This window comes from Hyperolius riggenbachi, chromosome 3 (genome assembly GCF_040937935.1).
Source record: "Hyperolius riggenbachi isolate aHypRig1 chromosome 3, aHypRig1.pri, whole genome shotgun sequence".
NCBI classification, from domain to species: domain Eukaryota; kingdom Metazoa; phylum Chordata; class Amphibia; order Anura; family Hyperoliidae; genus Hyperolius; species Hyperolius riggenbachi.
Genome location: NC_090648.1, coordinates 44,343,227 through 44,363,532, shown reverse-complemented (window position 1 = coordinate 44,363,532; position 20,306 = coordinate 44,343,227). Strand labels below are relative to the sequence as shown.

Below are 20,306 nucleotides of genomic sequence, written 5' to 3'. Positions count from 1 at the left end.
AGCTTCATACTGCGCAGGCGCGAGTGCGTCATAGAGGGCACTCGCGCATGCTCAGTACGGAGCCCGAGTGCCCCCGAAGACTTCCGAAACCTCCCTTCGGCGGCGGAAGCGGCAGTATTTGACCAAACTGGTCGAATGCTGCTACGGGGGATTCTGAGCGGGGCCGGGCACCGGGAGAGGAGAGGGAAGTCTCATTTGGACTCAGAGCCTTCCCTCTCCTTAGGTGAGTATCTGAGGTTTGTTTTTTTACATCGGGTAACATTGACTTTGAAATTTGGCCCTGAAGTGGCTTCCCCACTTTGCATTATGTTTGGCCAACTCTCTACCACCAGGAAAGCTATACTGTGGGTGAAGCCCTAGACCACAAGGGAAGGTATATGAGGGATGGAGAGACGTGCTAGACACTAAGAAACTGTATAGAGGAGGGAAGGGGCCAGTAGACATTGAAGTTGGCCTGCAACTTGGTCCCAATGTTTAATTTCGTCCTTTGACACGCCTGCTCTACATTCAACTCGGAGAGGAGGAGTCCACAGTGATATTCGCTGCACGCTTCAGCATGCCACAGACTGAGAGGAGGAATCCACAAAGACAATTGCTGCACACTATGTCAAAGCATGCCACAGACTGAGAGGAGGTTAAATGAACTGTAAACCTGAAAATGACCACGGAGTGCTTAACCATTGTACCCCTACCCCACCCTCTTCCATATTCCCCATTCCTCCTTGCTGTGGCAAACACTGTATTAATTTTGGTCATGTCAATAAAGCTATTTTTGATTTGATTTGATCAGCCACATAAACAGCCAGTGAAAGCCCCAAGCTGAGACATGTATACATTGCATGAAACAGCTGTTCCAGCACAAGCAGCCCGGAACACATTTACATGAGATTTTGCATGAATGCCAAGAGGAGAGGTCATAGCTATGATGTGCTGAACTGAAGAGCAAAAACATATGCAAATTCCCGTACATGTCACACTGCAAAACCAGCGATAAGGGTTCAAGGCACACGCTGCATGAGTTCACTGATACAACAGCTACATCATCAGAAAGTTCACTCAGAAGAAATCTAAGCTTTCCTTAAAACAACCCAATTAGATAAATACTTCTGTAAATAAGTAGATGTTAAAAATGACCTTTTCATCTACGTCTGCAGCCAGTTATGAGCAAGAGTTCTGTGCAAGAGTTTAGATCCACTTTAACTGATTATGCACACTTGTGAGACAGGTTCTGTTTACAATGACCATAAAAGAAAAAGGTATAAAATGTCCCATGAAAGTCACCTTGAGCCTTAAACGTGGCCTGCTCCTCTCGGAAGATTTGACCTGGGTTAGAGTTTAGCAGCAGGGAGCGGTAGCCGAGCGCTTTCACCCGCGGTTGTTCTGCGTCCCTCTTCCACACCGTCACTACAATCTATGAGAGGAATAGAGAGGAGGGTAAGGAGGGCGGACAGCATCATCTGCAGCTCTTCACAGACAAAATGCAAAAACAGCATTCATAAAAGGTGGGTGGGGGGGTGTAAGGCTTGAACATATTTTTTATAGCTCCCACCTCCCCCCGTTCCCATGTGAACCAGTATGTTAAACCTTTACAGGACACATGAGGTGATGTGGCATGATGATAGATATGTATGTACAGTGCTAAGCACACAAATAACTAGGCTGTGTTCTTTTTCTTCTTCCTCTGCCTGAAAGAGTTAAAAATCAGCTATGCAAGTTTTTGTCCGGGGTTGGGACCTTGACGGACTATAGCGAAACCCTCATGTATAAACTTACAAGGAATTACAGCCATTAAATACTTTCCTGGCAGAAAAAGGCTTCTGAGAGCAGGAATGAGATAAGAAGGGTCAATAGTTCATAGATTTTTGGCATACTTCAATGCATGTGCAATTGAGCAGAGACAATGGCGCAGTAAAAAAAAAAAAATGTAACAAGCAGATTTAAAAAAATAAAACTGAAACAGCTAAAAATAGTAATTTTAAGAAGAAGGAGGATAGATAAAATTATTTAATTTATCGGTTTATTTTCACCTCATGTCGCCTTTAATTTAGTCTAAAGATTTTATTTTATGGCACCTTTGAAATCAGAATCTGAATCATTTATTTCGCCAAGTACAACGGAGTTGTACCCGGAATTATTTTTGGCACTTACAGGGTCGGTGATGGTACGGTACAGTATCAGACATACAGTGAATATACACTTGAGTGGTATAATGCATGCAGTGTAGTATACAATAGGCATATACATAGCAGCAAAAAAAACTAGAGGGGTCCTAGTGCTGTATGAGCGGAGCTGCCTGCCTCCTTGGCAGCGCTCACTACTTTGTCGCAACTCAGGCGCCCCATAATGTCCGACAGTACTAGAGAAGGAGAGAGAAGGAAGGTAGAAAGCAAGAAATAAAGAGAGAGAGAGAATGAGAAGAAGAAAAATTGTTGAGAGAGAGAGAGAGAGAGAGAGAGAGAGAGAGAGAGAGAGAGAGAGAGAGAGAGAGAGAGAGAGAGAGAGAGGGAGAGGGAGAGAGAGAGAGAGAGAGAGAGAGAGAGAGAGAGAGAGAGAGAGAGAGGGAGAGAGAGAGAGAGAGAGAGAGAGAGAGAGACCATAGAGTTCCTGCTGTCCAGAGAGAGTTCAGAGTGTTCCTGCCATCCAGCTGGTAGGTGGTGTGGCCGATGGATCCCATGGCTGCCCTCAGAAATCCAGCCCCCAGCTTGCGGCCTAGTGGCACTATGAGCGGGGGGTGGGGACCCGGTGGTGGTGGTGGAGGGCGGGAGGTTCCCAGGGTGACCCCTCGGGATTGCAGTGCAGACCTGGTCGGCCAGTTACCCTGCGTATGCTCGTGGTGGCTCCCTGTCTTCCCTCGTGGTAGCGGCGGCGTGGTAGCGGCGGCGTTGTTGTCCTGATGCGAGGGTCTGGTCCACGTGGGTGGCAGCGGAGATCGGACCGGCAGGAGGAAAGCGATCTGTGTGGCAGCTTCGGTGGTGAGCAGTCCGTGTGGCAGTTTCGGCGGTGAGCCAGCACCAGTTGGCGAGGAGGCCCCAGGCAGCGGCGGCAAGGACCTGCAGCGGTCGGGTTGTCGGCCGAGCCCGACCACGCAGAGAGCCGGACCTCAGCGTGAGTGCTGGGTGCCGGAGCTCTGGCCCCCCGCCAGAGTGTCTCTCAATCCGGTGGTGCGGCAGAGCTGGAGGGAGACACCAAAGCTCTCTCCAGTGCAGGTCGAGTGGAGTTGGCGTGGGCAGTGAGCAGTGCTCGGCCGCATAGTGCCCTTCCTGCCCCCCCGGCTGCGACAGTCCCCACCGGAGCCCAAAGCCTCTGTCATCCTCAAACCGCTCGGCAGCCTGCGATGCACGCCCGCTCCCCAGATAGATAGGGGAGATCGGGCAAGTGCAGTGAGGGTGGACTAGGAGGAAAAGAAGAAAAAAGTCCAGAGGCCTGTGGCCGTGGCGTCCGAGTCCGGCGCCATCTTGAGATCAGCTTTTGAACTATGCGGGGTTGGAGTGGCTGTGTAAATTTGAAAGCTATAGGCTTGCCATACACCAGCAGTTCTGGATGCTAGCCTGCCTCACAGGGGCGAAAAGAGATCATTTGCATATTCAGCAGTGGTGCATTGTGGGTAACCACAAATGGTTACTTATGCTGGGCATACACGGCTCGATTTTGCCGCTCGATTCCCCGCTCAATTCTGCTCGGATTTCTTATCTTTTTCCATTGTCCTCAATGCGGAATCAAGCACGGAAACGATCGGGCGGGAGATCGGACATGTCGGAAATTATCTATCGAGCCATCTCAGTGTTCTCCCCAGAAATTTTTTCCAGCCGGGTGGCATGAAATAGTAGCCGGGTGGGCCGAAAGGAGAGAATGCAGGGCCAGTGCTTCTGTGAGTAACTCTGCTTACAGCATAGTAGGAGGTGAGCCGTGACAGCCGGGGGGGCACAAAAACTAACCAGGTGGAGCATTCGGCTAAAAGAGCCTGGGGAGAACACTGCATCTAAATAGCTCAGAATCGAGCCGTGTATTCCCAGAATTAAAGCTGCATTATTGCAAGTTTCCTTCTGTTTTAAAGTGAATGTGTACGCAGGGACTTCAGAAGTCTTCGGGAGCACTCGGGCTCCCGATGACGCGGCCGCTCCATACTACGCATGCGCGAGCGCCCTCTATGACGCACTTGCGCGTACGTAGTATGGAGCGGCCCGTCTTCGGAAGCCCGAGTGCTCCCGAAGACCTCCGAAGTCCCTGCGGCGGCGGACACAAACGGGGGAGCCAGCGCAGCACAAAGGGCACCGGGAGAGGAGATGGAAGGCTCATTAGGACCGAGCCTTCCCTCTCCTTAGGTGAGTATCTGATTTTTTTATTTTTACAGCGGTACCCATTGGCTTTAAGAAGGCAAATCACACCAAGCATTGCTTTTCAGTAGGAGGGCTTTTCGGTCTCTTTTAGCCCTCTATACTTTCCTAGTGGTTTGGGTCACCCCGAGCTGCTTGGTTACTCTATTGTAACCTTTTGAACTAAATATATAAAACAAACCTCCCTTTAAGGGAGATTGGTGAATAGAGTGTGCCATTGGACAGGCAATACTTATTTTCAGGGAGCTGGCCCCTAGCCCCCTACTTGTATGCGATCCTCCATGTTCATAATCCAGTGGCTTCCCCTGCCCCCATCGAGCTCACTGTTTCAACGTAGGGGCCCTCTGGACCTATTTGACCAGGGCATGTTGAAGTGAGCACTGTGCAGGCTCAAGTCAGCCTGTGCTTGCTCAGCAGCATGGAGCCGCTGGTGCATGGCCTTCTCCTACGTGCACAAGCAGCTCCGTGCTACTGCACAAGCCGACAGTGTGCCTGTGCGGTGCGGCCGCCATCATACACGACTGGGAAGAGGGTCCCGGCGACCAGCGGTGGGCTGCAGGATGATAGGAAAGCAGACTATGAATGGAGGAAGAAGCCGCACGCGAGTGGCTCTGTGTAACCAGTCTTGTGTCTTCTGCAGTGCAGCCATGCTTGTACACAGAAGGGAGCGTGGCTGTGCAAACCTTTATGACGAGCCCTTGACGAAGCAGTTCAGGGGTCCCAGCATTGGAACGGCAAGCTCAGGGGGATACAGGACGCCTCTGGATTATCCAGAGGCTTCCCTCTTCTAAGGTGAGTATCTGCTTTGGGCAAAGTTTTCCCTACAGGTACACTTTAACCTCCCTGGCAGTAAGCCCCACCTAGGGTTGGGCTAGCCACCGCAGGGGATCACATGGCCCCGGGAGGATTTTTTAAAATAAAAGTTGCTCTATATGTTTTAGTTAGCACATTGCTAGCTAATTATGTCCCCCAAGTGCCTCCGGTCCCCACCGATCACCGCCGTAATACATACCCCCCAGGGATCTGGCGATGGCACAGCCTTCACCTCCAGGCTTCGCTATGGGGAGAAGTGGGACTGAGCATGTCATGTCGGAGCGTCACCATAGCGACAAGTGATCGGTGGGATCAGAACGGTTCCGGGGGGTATGGGGGAAATAATTAGCTAGCAAAGTGCTAGCTTAGGCATATAGAGTAACTATCATTTTAAAAAATTATCCCACGGACGCGGCTTCTAAAACTTCGTACCACCAGGGAGGTTTAAGTAAACCTCCAGACTAAAAATCTACTGAGCAGCACTGGAAAGGCTTGGTGTTTCTTTAACAGTTTCGCAGCATCAGAACGTTGTTTTTTTCTTACCCAAGTTTCAGTTTTAGCTGCACAGAAGCTAAGCTCCGCCCCATCAAAGAAAACTACCCGGGTATGTTTCCCCTGAGGCTGTGCAAAGCATGATGGTATTTCTGATGATGTTGTTCTCATTGCTTAGCAACTGGGAGGGGTGATCAGCACACAGGACAGTTGAAATGGTGTCTCATACTCCCTGTCACCTCCTTTCAACCAAAAAGATGGCTGCCCTCATGTAACCACAAACATTTGCCTGTTCTTTAAAAACAGGGTGGGTAAGAAATTATATTACCTATCTATTTTAATCAACATAACTAATGCAACTTAATGACAGTATGTTTGTGTAGGCTGAAGCTCCTCTAACTGCTTGCCAACCGCGTCACGTCGATGGGTGTGGCCGCAGCGGCAGCCCCAGGACAGCCTAACGCCGATCGGCGTAAAGTCCTGGGGCTTTGTTTTGCAGGAGATCGCACACATCTCCTGCTTGGCATGCACTGCTTCGCAGTGGCGATCACCGCTCGGAGACAGCTAGACGGCAAAACTGCCATCTAATTACCGTGTACAGCGCTGCAATCTACAGCAGCGATGTACTGGGGACAGCCGTGTCACTCAGCTGTCCCCTCCAGAGTCTCGGCGGTGATCAGCTGTCATAGGCTGAAGCCTATGACAGCCGATCACAGTTATTGGCTGGTGAGGGGAGGGAGGGTTTAGTAAAAAAAAAAATATATATAATAATAATAAGGAAATATATTTAAAAATAAATAAAAAACATTTTCAAAAAAACAAAAAACAAACACTGGGGGAGCGATCAGACCCCACCAACTGAGAGCTCTGTGAGTGGGGAGAAAACGGGGAAGGGGGGGGAAATCACTTGTGTGCTGTGTTGTGGCCCTAACCACTTGCCGACCGCCCACTGCACAGAGCCGGCCGGCAAGTGGATCCCGCAAGGACCGCCGCATGCACAGAGGCGGCGGTCCTTGTACGGGCATGGGCGGTGCGATCGCGTCATTCGTGACGCGATCAGCCACCGGCGCCTGGCTCCGCCCCCCTCGCGCTGTAACCCGCCGGCCATTCGGAAGCGTCAGCAGGTTACTAGCACCCGGATGGCCGCATACAAAGTGTATAATACACTTTGTAATGTATACAAAGTGTATTATACAGGCTGCCTCCTGCCCTGGTGGTCCCAATGTCCGAGGGACCACCAGGGCAGGCTGCAGCCACCTTAGTCTGCACCCAAGCACACTGATTTCCCGCCCCCCTGCCCCCTGATCGCCCACAGCACCCCTCAGACCCCCCCCCCATGCCCACCCCCCAGACCACTGTTTGCACCCAATCACCCATCAATCACTCCCTGTCACTATCTGTCAACGCTATTTTTTTTTTATTCCCTAAACTGCCCCCTGCTCCCTCCTGATCACCCCCCCACCCCTCAGATTCTCCCCAGACCCCCCCCCCCCCCCACTCCTGTGTATTACTGTATGCATCTATCCCCCTGATCACCTGTCAATCACAAATTGTCACAAATTAGCAGAAAATGACACTGTGAAAAAAAAACAATTAAAATCAATTTCCGCTAACTTGCGACAAAAAATAAAATCTTCTATGAACTCGCCATACTCCTAACGGAATACCTTGGAGTGTCTTCTTTCTAAAATGGGGTCATTAGTGGGGTTCCTATACTGCCCTGGCATTTTAGGGGCCCTAAACCGTGATGAGTAGTCTTGAAACAAAAATGACCTGTGAAATCCTAAAGGTACTCATTGGACTTTGGGCCCCTTAGCGCAGTTAGGGTGCAAAAAAGTGCCACACATGTGGTATCGCCGTACTCAGGAGAAGTAGTATAATGTGTTTTGGGGTGTATTTTTACACATACCCATGCTGAGTGGGAGAAAAATCTCTGTAAATGGACAATTGTGTGTAAAAAAAAATCAAACAATTGTCATTTACAGAGATATTTCTCCCACCCAGCATGGGTATGTGTAAAAATACACCCCAAAACACATTATACTACTTCTCCTGAGTACGGCAATACCACATGTGTGGCACTTTTTTGCAGCCTAACTGCGCTAAGGGGCCCAAAGTCCAATGAGCACTTTTAGGCTTTACAGGGGTGCTTACAAATTAGCACCCCCCAAAATGCCAGGACAGTAAACACACCCCACAAATGACCCCATTTTGGAAAGTAGACACTTCAAGGTATTCAGAGAGGGGCATGGTGAGTCCGTGGCAGATTTCATTTTTTTTTTTGTCACAAGTTAGCAGAAATGGAATTTTGTTTTTGTTTTTTTTTCTTGTCACAAACTGTCATATTCCGCTAACTTGTGACAAAAAATAAAATCTTCTATGAACTCACCATGCCTCTTAGTGAATACTTTGGGAGGTCTTCTTTCCAAAATGGGGTCATTTGGGGGGTATTTATACTATCCTGGAATTCTAGCCCCTCATGAAACATGACAGGGGGTCAGAAAAGTCAGAGATGTTTGAAAATGGGAAAATTCACTTTTTGCACCATAGTTTGTAAACGCTATAACTTTTACCCAAACCAATAAATATAGGCTGAATGGGTTTTTTTTTTTTTTTTTTTTTTTTTTTTTTTTTTTTTTTTTTTTTATCAAAAACATGTTTGTCCACATTTTTCGTGCTGCATGTACACAGAAATTTTACTTTATTTGAAAAATGTCAGCACAGAAAGTTAAAAAAAATCATTTTTTGACAAAATTCATGTCTTTTTTGATGAATATAATAAAAAGTAAAAATCGCAGCAGCAATCAAATAGCACCAAAAGAAAGCTTTATTACTGACAAGAAAAGGAGCCAAAATTCATTTAGGTGGTAGGTTGTATGAGCGAGCAATAAACGATGAAAGCTGCAGTGGTCTGAATGGAAAAAAAGGGGCTGGGTCCTTAAAGGGAATGTCCAAGCAAAATTAAAAAAATGAGTTTCACTTACCTGGGGCTTCTACCAGCCCCATGCAGCCATCCTGTGCCCTTGTAGTCACTCACTGCTGCTCCAGTCCCCCGCTGGCAGCTTGCCGACCTCGGAGGTCAGCAGGATGCATTGCGTACATTTTTACGCATTCCCGCCAGTGCAGGAACATTAACACATACATTTTTACGCATTACTGGTTCAATGCGTAAAAATGTACGCATTGAACCAGTAATGCGTAAAAATGTATGTGTTAACGTTCCTGCACTGGTGGGAATGCGTAAAAATGTACGCAAGGCATCCTGACGACCTCCGAGGTCGGCAAGCTGCCAGCGGGGGACTGGAGCAGCAGTGAGTGACTACGAGGGCACAGGATGGCTGCATGGGGCTGGTAGAAGCCCCAGGTAAGTGAAACTCATTTTTTTATTTTGCTTGAACCTTCCCTTTAAGGGGGGTAAAGCCCATGGTCCTCAAGTGGTTAAAGCTGCAGTGGCCTATTTTACAAAAAATGGCCTGGTCTTTGGGGGGGAAGGGGGGAGGGTAAAGACTGTGGTCCTGAAGTGGTTAAACATCCATAAACTCAGGGTTGTATAACTATGCACAATCCTGATTAGGTAGCAGGCGGCAGCATTTCCCGGAGACAGCTGTTTGCACACGCTGACAGCTCCAGCCCTGCAGAGACACAGTACACGCTGTATATGCGGAAGAGAAGAGGCTGACCACAGCTGGAATTCTCTGCAACAAGTCAGGACACATCTGCTCATCACAGACCTCACATATTCCCTCTGTCAGGTCTCTAATCTTCATATTACTACAGACTGAGCACCATAGGAAAATACAATGTATACGGGTAGAACAGAGGCGCCAATCAGAATAAAATATAATAAAATCAAGGGGGAGTAAAAACCCACCTCCCCAATGAAGAGTCAGCAAGGTGCTGTCATCAAAAAATTGTTTATTATGTACTTCAAAAAAATTGTGACGCGTTTCGTGGATCTCAACCCACTTCCTCAGGCAGTGAAAAGAGCAGCTGCTGTCAGACTCTGGGGCATCTGTGATGACTGCTTGGAAATGCTTTATGGTGGTGCCCATTATCTATACAATTTTATAAACTATTCCTAATTTCGATCAATTTCGTAAATGGGAAGCAACTAAAAATTATTGGTTGTATCCAACAATTATATAAAAAATTCTAAAGAAAACTATTGTAATTGAACAGCATCGTTTGTGAGAAAATAGAAAAGGAAGGAAGTGATGTAAACATCCTGTAAACACTTGACACAGTTTACAGACGAGCACCCCGTACAGAGGAGCTCAGCGACTCATACTGTGCAGGTGGCTACAGACAGCAGTAATACAGGACACCCACAGACTTACCTTTGCTTTGACAGTGGTTGGGGGCAGCCGATCTAAAGACACAGAGAGGGGAAAGATGACCTCATCGCTGGAGACCACGGGATCCGTCACTGGGGTCTGTGAAGATATGAGAGGTCCAGACAGTCAGAGGAAAGGAAATCAAGCAGAACCAGCTTAAAAGAGGAACTTTAACCAAGAATTGAACTTCATTCCAATCAGAAGCCAATTCCCCCTTTCCCATGAGAAATCTTTACCTTTTCTAAAATAGATAGATAATCAGGGGGTTCTGTGTGGCTGATATTGTGGTGAAACCCCTCCCACCGTGTGATGTCATGAGCATGGTCCTGACAGTTTGCTGTCTGTGAACCTCATTACATTGTGGCAAATAACAGCTTTTTCCAACTGCCAAGCAAAGAATATCTCCCTCAGTAATGAACATTCTGCACAGATCACCAGAAACAAGATTTCACCACCTGTCATAATCTTAGAACGTAAATCAGGGAGAGGAATGATTTTACAATGGGCAAACACTGACTAAATAATCTACAAAACGATTGATTCATGAGTGGTTAGAGGAAAGCTTTGTATTTGCCTCTGTGCATCTTGCCCTCAGATTCCTTCCCCAGCCAGTATTTTGTGACCTGTTACAGGAAGAGGAGTGTGTGTGGACAATAACACCGCCCTGCAACATATCTGTATAAAACCGGCCACTTAAAGAGGAACTGTAGCGAAAATTACATAATGAATAAAATTGCTTAGAGAGACACTGAAGCGAAAAAAAGATGATATAATGATTTGTATTTGTAGTACAGCTCAGAAATAAAACATTCGGAGCAGAGACATAAGTCTAATATTTCCAGTAGGAAGAGTTAAGAAATTCCAGTTGTTATCTATGCAAAAAAGCCACTGAGCTCTACTACTTCAAAGTTGCAGAGAGCTCTGAGTTCTGAAGGTTGTTATCTGAGCTGTCAGTCAAGGATTTTCTTTTTCTTCTGCAGAGGACTGGTCAATAGTTCACTGGCCTGCTCTGGAAAATCATTTAGAATGCTGAGTAGTGTGTAAACTGCACATATTAGAGAATGATGCAATGTTATAAAAAACACTATATAACTAAAAATAAAAATGAGAATATTTTCTTTGTTACTAATGTTCTAGTAATTATCCGTACTACACAACCAATTCATTATATCATAATTTTTTTTCCGCGTCAGTGTCTAATGCTTACAACATTCATTTTCAGTATCCGCAGTGGTCAATAATTTCAGATTGCATGCAAATTTACATGAAATTGAATGCAACTTGGGAATAGGATCATTTGGGACAGTCGGGGTGCCCAGTTAAGTTTAGTTGGGGAGACATATAAAAATATAAATCATGGAAGGTATGCGAATTGTGCTTTTCTGCATTTGCCGCACATCTGATACAAGCCGCACTTGCTGTGCGTTTTAATGCAAATTTTCACATCCGATTTTTATGCAACAAAACAAAAAACAAAACTTCCTACTTTTTTTTTCGAAAGGGACATGCAAATCACATAAAAGGCAAGTCAATGGAAATGCACATTTTTGCATTCCATATGCAAAAAAAACTTGGAAATCAATGTACAGTTATTCACGTACAAATGAATGTAAATTAACTTCATAAACAGGGCAGTCTGAGCCTAATGATTTTTGTACCGACTCCACAGCCCTGGTTAGGGTCGGTTCACACTTGTATAAAAAACGTATTTGTGGCTCCGTTTTTTTTTTGGCTTGGACCAAAACCAGAGCCACTGATACCAAAGGTAAAAATAGAGGCTAGATCCAGTTTGAAAAACTGAACGAAGAGTCCGGATTTGCAACATTTTCACGGAGCCCGGAGATACCTGCGGAGGCAATGAAAGGCGACACAAAAACGCATCTCCCTCTACACAGGCTACTTTGCACACAAAAACGGAGGGAGAACCGGATTGCCTATTGCCTGCTCCTCCCCTCAATGTCATCTTTGCGCCCTCCCCCCCATAGGTTGCCCCCAGGTAGCCTGGAGAGGATAACAGCCAGGAAGGGGGGCAGCGGCCACAGCAGCGCAGTCGGGGCCAGTCTAGGCCAGAGAAGTGCACCCTCTACGTATCTCTATAGCGGCTGCTGGAGAGATACGCAAGCAGTGCACTTCTCTTACAACAGACTGGCTCCGACTGACGGAAGTGCGGGGACCCGGTTCCCGAACCTGCGGGCAGCGGAGGAACGGTGGCGTGGGAGCGATCTGAGCGGATGGGGCTGGAGGAAGCCCCAGGTATGTATAAATCTTTTTATGTTGTTCAGCTCCGAGTCCCTTTAAACTTTTCATGCGTAGAATACTCACTGCTGCAAGAGCGTGATCGGTTGGTGCGCGTGGCCAAAACGCGGCAAAGCGTGACTCACCCGAGAAAGGTCTTTATGGGGCTGACAGCAGCACAACCAAAGGGACGGGGAGAACGGCAATGGAGCAGACAGACTGCAGGGGGCAGCACTAGGTAAGTACATTTTTGTCCATTCGCCTCAGGTACACTTAAAGGGGAACTGAAGAGGTATACGGAGGCTGCCATATTTATTTCCTTTTAATCAATACCAGTTGCCTGGCAGCCCTGCTGGTCTATTTCTCTGCAGTAGTATCTGAATAACACCAGAAACAAGCATGCAGCTAGTCTTGTCAGATCTGACTTTAAAGTCTGAAACACCTGATCTGCTGCATGCTTGTTCAGGGGCTGTGGCTAATAGTATTAGAGGCAGAGGATCAGCAAGACTGCCAGGCAACTGGTATTGCTTAAAAGGAAATAAACATGGCAGCCTCCATATACCTCTCTCTTCAGTTCCCCTTTAAAGGAACTTTTTTGAACCTGTTCCCTGTTGAATGGGAAGCCGTGAGACTGCAGGACACTGTATAGCAGCCTAGTGTCAGTGATTTGTATAATGAGTAAACGTGATCAGGCAGCAGGAGGCTGCAGACAGGTGACAGATTACAGCACGGAAAAATAGGAGACAAGTCAGCAATAATAAAGCTTGCACAGCACTCGGCTGCAAGTTTGTCCAGGCAGGAAACACCATGTTCAATTATTCATCAAAGCCACTCTGAAGTCACCTTTCTGGAAACAGACTAGCAGCGGCATATCACAGCCAGCACCTCCTGACATACACGACGCAGATACGATGATCGGGACACAGCCAGAGCTGCTTATCGCCACGCACAATCCAGACACTTCCTGACTGTCAACACAGCGACCAATCACCAGCCCGGCCAGGCCTGAAATCCTGAAAGCCAAAAGTTTCAGAACTTGCATATCTGACTTCTGATGCAAGATGAAAGCTAAGAGAACTAGTATAGTTTAACTACTTAAAGACCGCCCCACGTCAATAGGCATGGCGGCAGCCCCAGGACCGCCTAACGCCAATTGGCGTCAAGTCCTGGGGCTGCATTTTGCAGATCGCGCGCATCTCCTGCTCGGGGGGCAGAGCTCCGCCCCCTCTTCAGTGTCTGAGCAACTGTTAGACGGCGTGATCAGCGTCTATTTACATGTACAGCGCTGCGATCGGCAACTGTACTGGGGACAGCCGTGTGACACGGCTGTCCCCCTGGGGGACAAGAGAGCGATCGGCTCTCATTGGGTGAAGCCTATGAGAGTTGATCGCTATGATTGGCTGGCTGGGGGGAGGGAGGGTTTTAAATAAATAAATAAAAAAAATAGTAAAAAATAATTTAAAAACACACAAATATTTATGAAAAAAAATAAACCCGGGGGGGGGCTAGGGGAGGTGGGGCTAGGGGGAGGGGGGGAGATCAGACCCCACCAACAGAGAGCTCTGTTGGTGGGGAGAAAAGGGGGGGGATCACTTGTGTGCTGTGTTGTGCGGTCCTGCAGCTTGGCCTTAAAGCTGCAGTGGCCAATTATGCAAAACACAGCCTGGTCTTTAGGGGGGTTTACCACTGTGGTCCTCAAGTGGTTAAAGAGAACCTAAAATGAGACGAATATGGAGGCTGCCATATTTATTTCTTTTAAACAGTACCAGTTGTCTGGCAGTCCTGCTGGTCTCTTTGGCTGCAGTAGTGTCTGAATCATACCAGAAACATGCATGCTGCTCATCTTAGTGGCTGGATAGTGTAATGGTTAAGGGCTCTGCCTCTGACACAGGAGACCTGAGTTCAAATCTCGGCTCTGCCTGTTCAGTAAGCCAGCACCTATTTCAGTAAGGAGTTTCTTGGGCAAGTCTCCTTAACACTGCTACTGCCTACAGAGTGCGCTTTAATGGCTGCCTCACAAGCGCTTTGAGTCCGATAGGAGAAAGGCGCTATACAAATACTGCCATTATTATTATTATTATCTTGTCAGATCTGACAATAATGATCTGCTGCATGCTTGTTCAGGTTTTATGGCTAAAAGTATTACAGGCAGAGGATCAGCAGGGCTGCCAGGCAACTGGCATTGCTTAAAAGAAAATAAATATGGCAGCCTACATATACCTATCACTTCACGCGTCCTTTAAGATGACCCACCAGGTAACCTCATATGGAATAGTTCACCAATCACAGCACCCTCTACAGCCTGAAGCGTTGTAATTGGCTGAGTGGGCTTAGTTATTTAGGGGGTACGATGAGGCCTACACGCAGCATCCCTGTTGAGATGCAATGTACTTGGGCCAACTCAGGGAGGTAGCTTTAGATCCTGCATATTCTGGTAGGCGAATGCAATATGCAAACGCTTTGCCAATTTAATTACTCAATAGACTTGAGGCAGCCAGTATATATGTCAGATGAAGATTGGTCGGAGCACACATCTCTTTCTCTTGTGTACAAGCATTTCATGTGCCTTCCTTCTTGGGGATTGTTGTGGTTGGGGAGGTGGTGGTGGTGGGGGGGGGGGGGGGTGCGGATGGGTTTCCCCAGCAGTGGCAGCGTCTGGGGGGCTTGTTTGCACTCCCCCCACCCCCTCGATCCACCGTCGGTGTGTCTTCTCCCAGGATGCATAATTTGCACTAACACGTAAGTAATAATCGCAGATGTATGGAATCTATACTTTGGGGGGGGGGGGGCGGCGTGGGAGGTCAACCCCCCCCCCCCCCCCCCCCAGGGCACCAGCCACATCCAGGACATGTACCGGCCATGTTCTCTTGCTCGAGGGGCAGTTGCAGCGCTCCCGGCCAATGGATGCCTTGTGGGGGCGACTGCGCTGCCCCCCATTTCTGGGGGGTATGAGGAGGCCTACATGCAGCACCCCTGTTGAGATGCAATATATATTGCATGGGCCAACTCCTGCAGGAATAGCAGGGAGGTAGCTTTACAGCCTGCATATTCTGGTAAGCGAATGCAGCATGCAAACGCTTTGCCATTTTAATTAGTCAATAGACTCAAGGCAGCCAGTATATATTGTCAGGTGATGACTGGTCAGAGCACACATCTCTTTCTCTTGTGTACAAGTAGTTATTACTACAACCTATTTGAAACCAAAAACATGCAGAGGGCACTGTCATTGCAGAACTGTGGAAACAGCAACCAAACACATTACCGGAACTTCCCTATGAGGTTTCCTGTTAGATCACCTCAACCATATTAGCACCAAGCTAAATGCACACTTACGATCTCTCGGATAACAGTTTGTTGCCAAGGCTGCATACACGTCACTAGACTTCTGTCAGTATGGAGGAGGGACAATGGGTGGTGCACCAGGAAGGGGGCGGGGCAAGAGAGGGAACAATAGCATTGTTCTGTGCTCCAACACGCTGGATCTCTTGATGACCTATCACTGTACACACACTAGATTATCATCCGAGGCAGTCTTAAGCGGCCGCCTTGCCCAACTATAACCTTAATTGTGACAAGCCTATTACACAAGTATAGGCCTCTTGCACACTGCAAGTGATTCCGATTCAGATTCCGCTTTTTAATCAGTTTTTACATCCGATTCAGATTTGCAGTTTGCTCCCTGCACACTGCAAATCGGATGTAAAAACTGATTAAAAAGCGGAATCTGAATCAGAATCACTTGCAGTGTGCAAGAGGCCACAAAGTGATTCTGAAGCACTTTACAGAGTACATAGTCATGTCACTGACTGTCCTCAGAGGAGCTCACAGTCTAATCCTGCCATAGTCATAGTTTAATATCCAACTACATTATTATTATGTATTTAAATAGCACTGACATCTTCTGCAGCACTTTACAGAGTACATAGCCATGTCACTGACTGTCCTCAGAGGAGCTCACAATCTAATCCTATCATAGTCATAGCCTAATGTCCTACCATATTATTATTATTATTATTATTATGTATTTATATAGCACTGACATCTTCTGCAGCACTTTACAGAGTACATAGTCATGTCACTGACTGTCCTCAGAGGAGCTCACAATCTAATCATATTTCCTAAAAGGACTCCACTTGCTTTGAAGCTGGAAGTGGACAAATTAACATTCCATTCATCCACCTCTCCTCTCATGTATCTAATGCTGCCTCTCTGTCATTCACACCACTGGCTGCCTATTACACAAAGGAAACCATTCAAATCCAAACTTTCACCTACAAGGCCTTTACAATCTGACTCCACCTTTCATATCCAAGTGCTAAACGCAAACAACCTCCCCCAGGTGTCTGGAGATCACACTTTTCCTGGTTTTAAGGAGAAAGTTAGGGGGTGGTTTCAACCAGAAGTATATATTGTAACTCTATAACCATAATCCAGTCCAATACTCCGCAGGGAATATTGATAGACAGCGGCATGGATAATTCAAGAAAAACTCAATAAGTAGGCACTACCCGTAATTGTGAAGGCATTATGGCTACCTATAACATGTATCAGTGCTACACGAGTCATGCTGTAATTACAACTACTTATTAAAGTTATCTCTCCACTTCACTACGTAGCCGGCTGTAACATCTAAAAGGGTCTTTTAATTCAAATAGCAATTTTGTTTTCCAACCTTCCAACCTTGAAATCAAAGCTTAGACTTTGTATATGATGAATTATTATCTACCAGCATGCCTTGCCCAGTAACGTCCCACTTCCTGCATAAATATCACACTGCAGACATCAGGAAGGGCATGGGATGATAGAGGGGAGCTGATGGGTAGAAGGGACAGAGGGAAGGCGACAGGTATACCATAGTCATGGGGCTTGATTCACAAAAGAGTGCTAACTGTTAGCACGACCGTTTTCGCGCGAATTGTCGCATTGCGCGCGCTCGCGAATTTTCACGCGAAACGATAAAGTTTTTGCACGCAAACACGATTTTTTGCACGAAAACGATATCGATTTCACGCGACAATTCGCATTTGCACGCGAAAAACGTTATCGTTTCACACGAAAATTTGTGATCGCACGCAATGCGAAAAACGGCCGTGCTAACAGTTAGCACTCTTTTGTGAATCAAGCCCATAGTGTAATGTCCTGCCATATTATTATGTATTTATATAGCAGTGACAGGTGAAAGGTGGCTGAGGAGAATGGAGGTGACAGAAGAGGGAGGATAGGGGAGGTGACTAAGGAGGATAGGGATGACAGGTATGGGTGGGGTGACAGGTGGCTGAGGAGAATGGAGGTGACAGAGGAGGGAGGATAGGGATGACAGGTGACTGAGGAGAATGGAGGTGACAGAGGAGGGAGGATAGGGGAGGTGACTAAGGAGGATAGGGATGACAGGTATAGGTGGGATGACAGATGACTGAGGAGAATGGAGGTGACAGAGGAGGGAGGATAGGGATGACAGGTATGGGTGGGGTGACAGGTGACTGAGGAGAATGGAGGTGACAGAGGGAAGGTGGCACAGGTGGAGGATGCAGGTGAGAGGTTTGGGATGACAGGTGCTTTCCTCGGTCACTCACTCTGCAATTGAGGCTGCTGCTGGCTGAGGAGGATGGGGGTGACAGAGGAGGAGGATGGGGGTGACAGAGGAGGAGGATGGGGGTGACAGAGGAGGAGGATGGGGGTGACAGTTATGGGATAACAGGGGGGGCGGGGGCATAGGAATAGGTGCTCTTGAACTGGGTCACTCACCCCACAGTGTTCGTCAGCTGCTAGCTAAGGATGATGGGGGTGACAGGTAGGAGGATAGGGGTGACAGGTAGGAGGCTGCTGCTAGCTGAGGACGATAGGGGTGACAGGTAGAAGGCTGTTGTTGGCTGAGGAGGATGGGGGTGACAGAGGGGAGGTGACAGGTATGTAATGACAGGTGCTCCCAGTAACTCACCCTGCAGTGCTCGGCAGCTGGCCGAGGATGGGGGTGGCAGAGGAGGATAATGGAGGTGGCAGGTATTGGGGTGACAGAGGGAAGGTGATAGGTATGGGATTACAGATGAGGAGGATGGACATGACAGGTATGTATGACAGGTGCTCTGGGTCACTCACCCCACAGTGTGCGGCTGCTGCTGGCCGAGGAGGTGGGGGTGACAGAGAAGGAGGATAATGGAGGTGACACATGGGGGGGAGGGGGGACAGAGGAGGAAGGTGGGTGACAGGTATGCAATGACAGGTGCTCTGGGTTCATCACCCCACAGTGCTCTGATGCTGCTGGCTGAGGAGACGGGGCTGACAGAGGAGGAGGATAATGGAGGTGACAGAGGAGGGGGAGGAAACAGGCAGGAGTTGACAGAGGAGAGGTGGCAGGTATGGGGTGGCAGGTGCTTAGCTGCTGCTGGCTGAGAAGCATGGGACGACTGAGGAGGATAATGGAGGTGACACATATGGGGGTGACAGAGGAGGAGGGTGGAGGTGACACATATGGGGGTGACAGAGGGAAGGTGACAGGAATGTAATGACAGGTGCTAACCCTGCAGTGCTCGCCTGCTGCTGGTTGAGGAGGGTGGGGGTGACAGAGGATAATGGGGAGACAGGTATGGGGGTGACAGATGGGAAGTAACAGAGGAGGAGGATGGGAGTGACAGGCATGCAATGACAGGTGCTCCGGGTCACTCAACCCGCAGTGCTCGGCTGCAGCTGGCTGAGGAGATGAGGGTGACAGAGGAGGATAATGGAGGTGACAGGTATGGGATGATAGAAGGGAGGTGACAGAGGAGGGGGTGGGGGTGACAGTTGGGAGGTGACAGAGGGGGAGGATGGGGGTGACTGGGGAGGATAATGGAGGTGACAGGCATGCAGTGTCAGGTGCTCCGGGTCATTCACCGCGCAGTGCCCGGCTGCAGCTGGCTGAGGAGATGGGGGTGACAGAGGATAATGGGGGTGACAGAGGATAATGGAGGTGACAGATAGGAGGTGGCAGAGGAGCAGGGTGGGGGTGACAGATGATAATGGGAAGACAGGTATGGGGGTGACAGAGGGGGAGGTTGGGGTGACAGAGGATAATGGAGGTGACAGGTATAGGATGATAGAAGGGGGGTGACAGAGGAGGAGGAGACTAGGGAGAATAATGGAGGTGACAGAGGGGGAGGTTGGGGGTGACAGAGGATAATGGGGAGACAGGTATGGGGATGACAGATAGGAGGTGACAGAGGAGGAGGGTGAAGGTGACAGGTCTGCAATGACAGGTGCTCTGGGTCACTCACCCCGCAGTGCTCGGCGCTCGGCTGCTGCTGGCTGAGGATGGCCCTGCAGGCCCGGTACGGAGCCCCCGTGTCCTCCTCCTCGGGCTCGGCCTCCTCCTCCCCGGGACACACGCTGGCCAGGGCGGACAGGGAGGCGGCCAGAGGCGCCCAGCAGGCCTCGCTCCCCCCTCGCAGGCGCAGCACCAGCAGGAAGCGCAGCGTCTCGCCCAGGTACAGCTGGTTGCGGCGGGGGAGGGAGCGGTACCGTCCCGGCAGCTCGGAGGGCAGCAGCGGACAGGCCGGGAAGATCATGGAGTAATCGCACTGCGACTCCATGATGAGATCCCCCGGCCAGGCCTGAGCTAGTGAGCGCCGATACACCGAGTACCAGCGGCCTGCAGGCCGGAGCAATGGAGCGCCGACGCAGAGGGCGGGATAGAGGAGCGCCAAGGAGACAGCGTTCACCTGGCAACAGAGGGAGATGCGGGTATCCTAGCAACTAGCTATGGCTGAGCTGTGCAGCAACTACTCCTGCCTAATCCAGTATCCTAGCAACAGAGACAGAGGGACTCAGATACCCTAGCAACAAGTATTCATTGGTCCAGGCAGGGTATCCTAGCAACAGGGACTGAGTGGTCCAGAACTCCTCAGGAATGGGAATTAGTGCCCTGAGCATCTTAGCAGGAGAGGATAAGAGGTGGAGAAGGGATAACCCAGAAAGCTCTGCGGAACTACAACCGTAGGGATTATTTTTTGGAAGGTGGCAACACACACAATACAATTTTAATATGTATTTTCAATTTGATAAGAACAATCAATTGTTCCAATCAATTGTAAGATTTTAAACATCTTCCACAAGTTATTATTAT

At 48.6% G+C, this 20,306-nt stretch overlaps 1 protein-coding gene across 1 annotated transcript in view; it reads right to left on the bottom strand.

Moving 5' to 3' along the window:
* The window catches only part of TRAPPC14 (trafficking protein particle complex subunit 14), a 42,627-nt gene extending 22,813 nt beyond the window's left edge, over nucleotides 1-19,814 (bottom strand). Inside the window, exons 1-3 of the mRNA XM_068272127.1 lie at nucleotides 19,459-19,814; nucleotides 9,977-10,072; nucleotides 1,282-1,411 (exon numbers count right to left, since the gene is read on the bottom strand). Coding sequence (XP_068128228.1) covers nucleotides 1,282-1,411; nucleotides 9,977-10,072; nucleotides 19,459-19,773 — 541 coding nt within the window. The 5' untranslated portion in view covers nucleotides 19,774-19,814. The remainder of the gene's footprint in view (nucleotides 1-1,281; nucleotides 1,412-9,976; nucleotides 10,073-19,458) is intronic.
* Nucleotides 19,815-20,306: the final 492 nt, after the last annotated feature.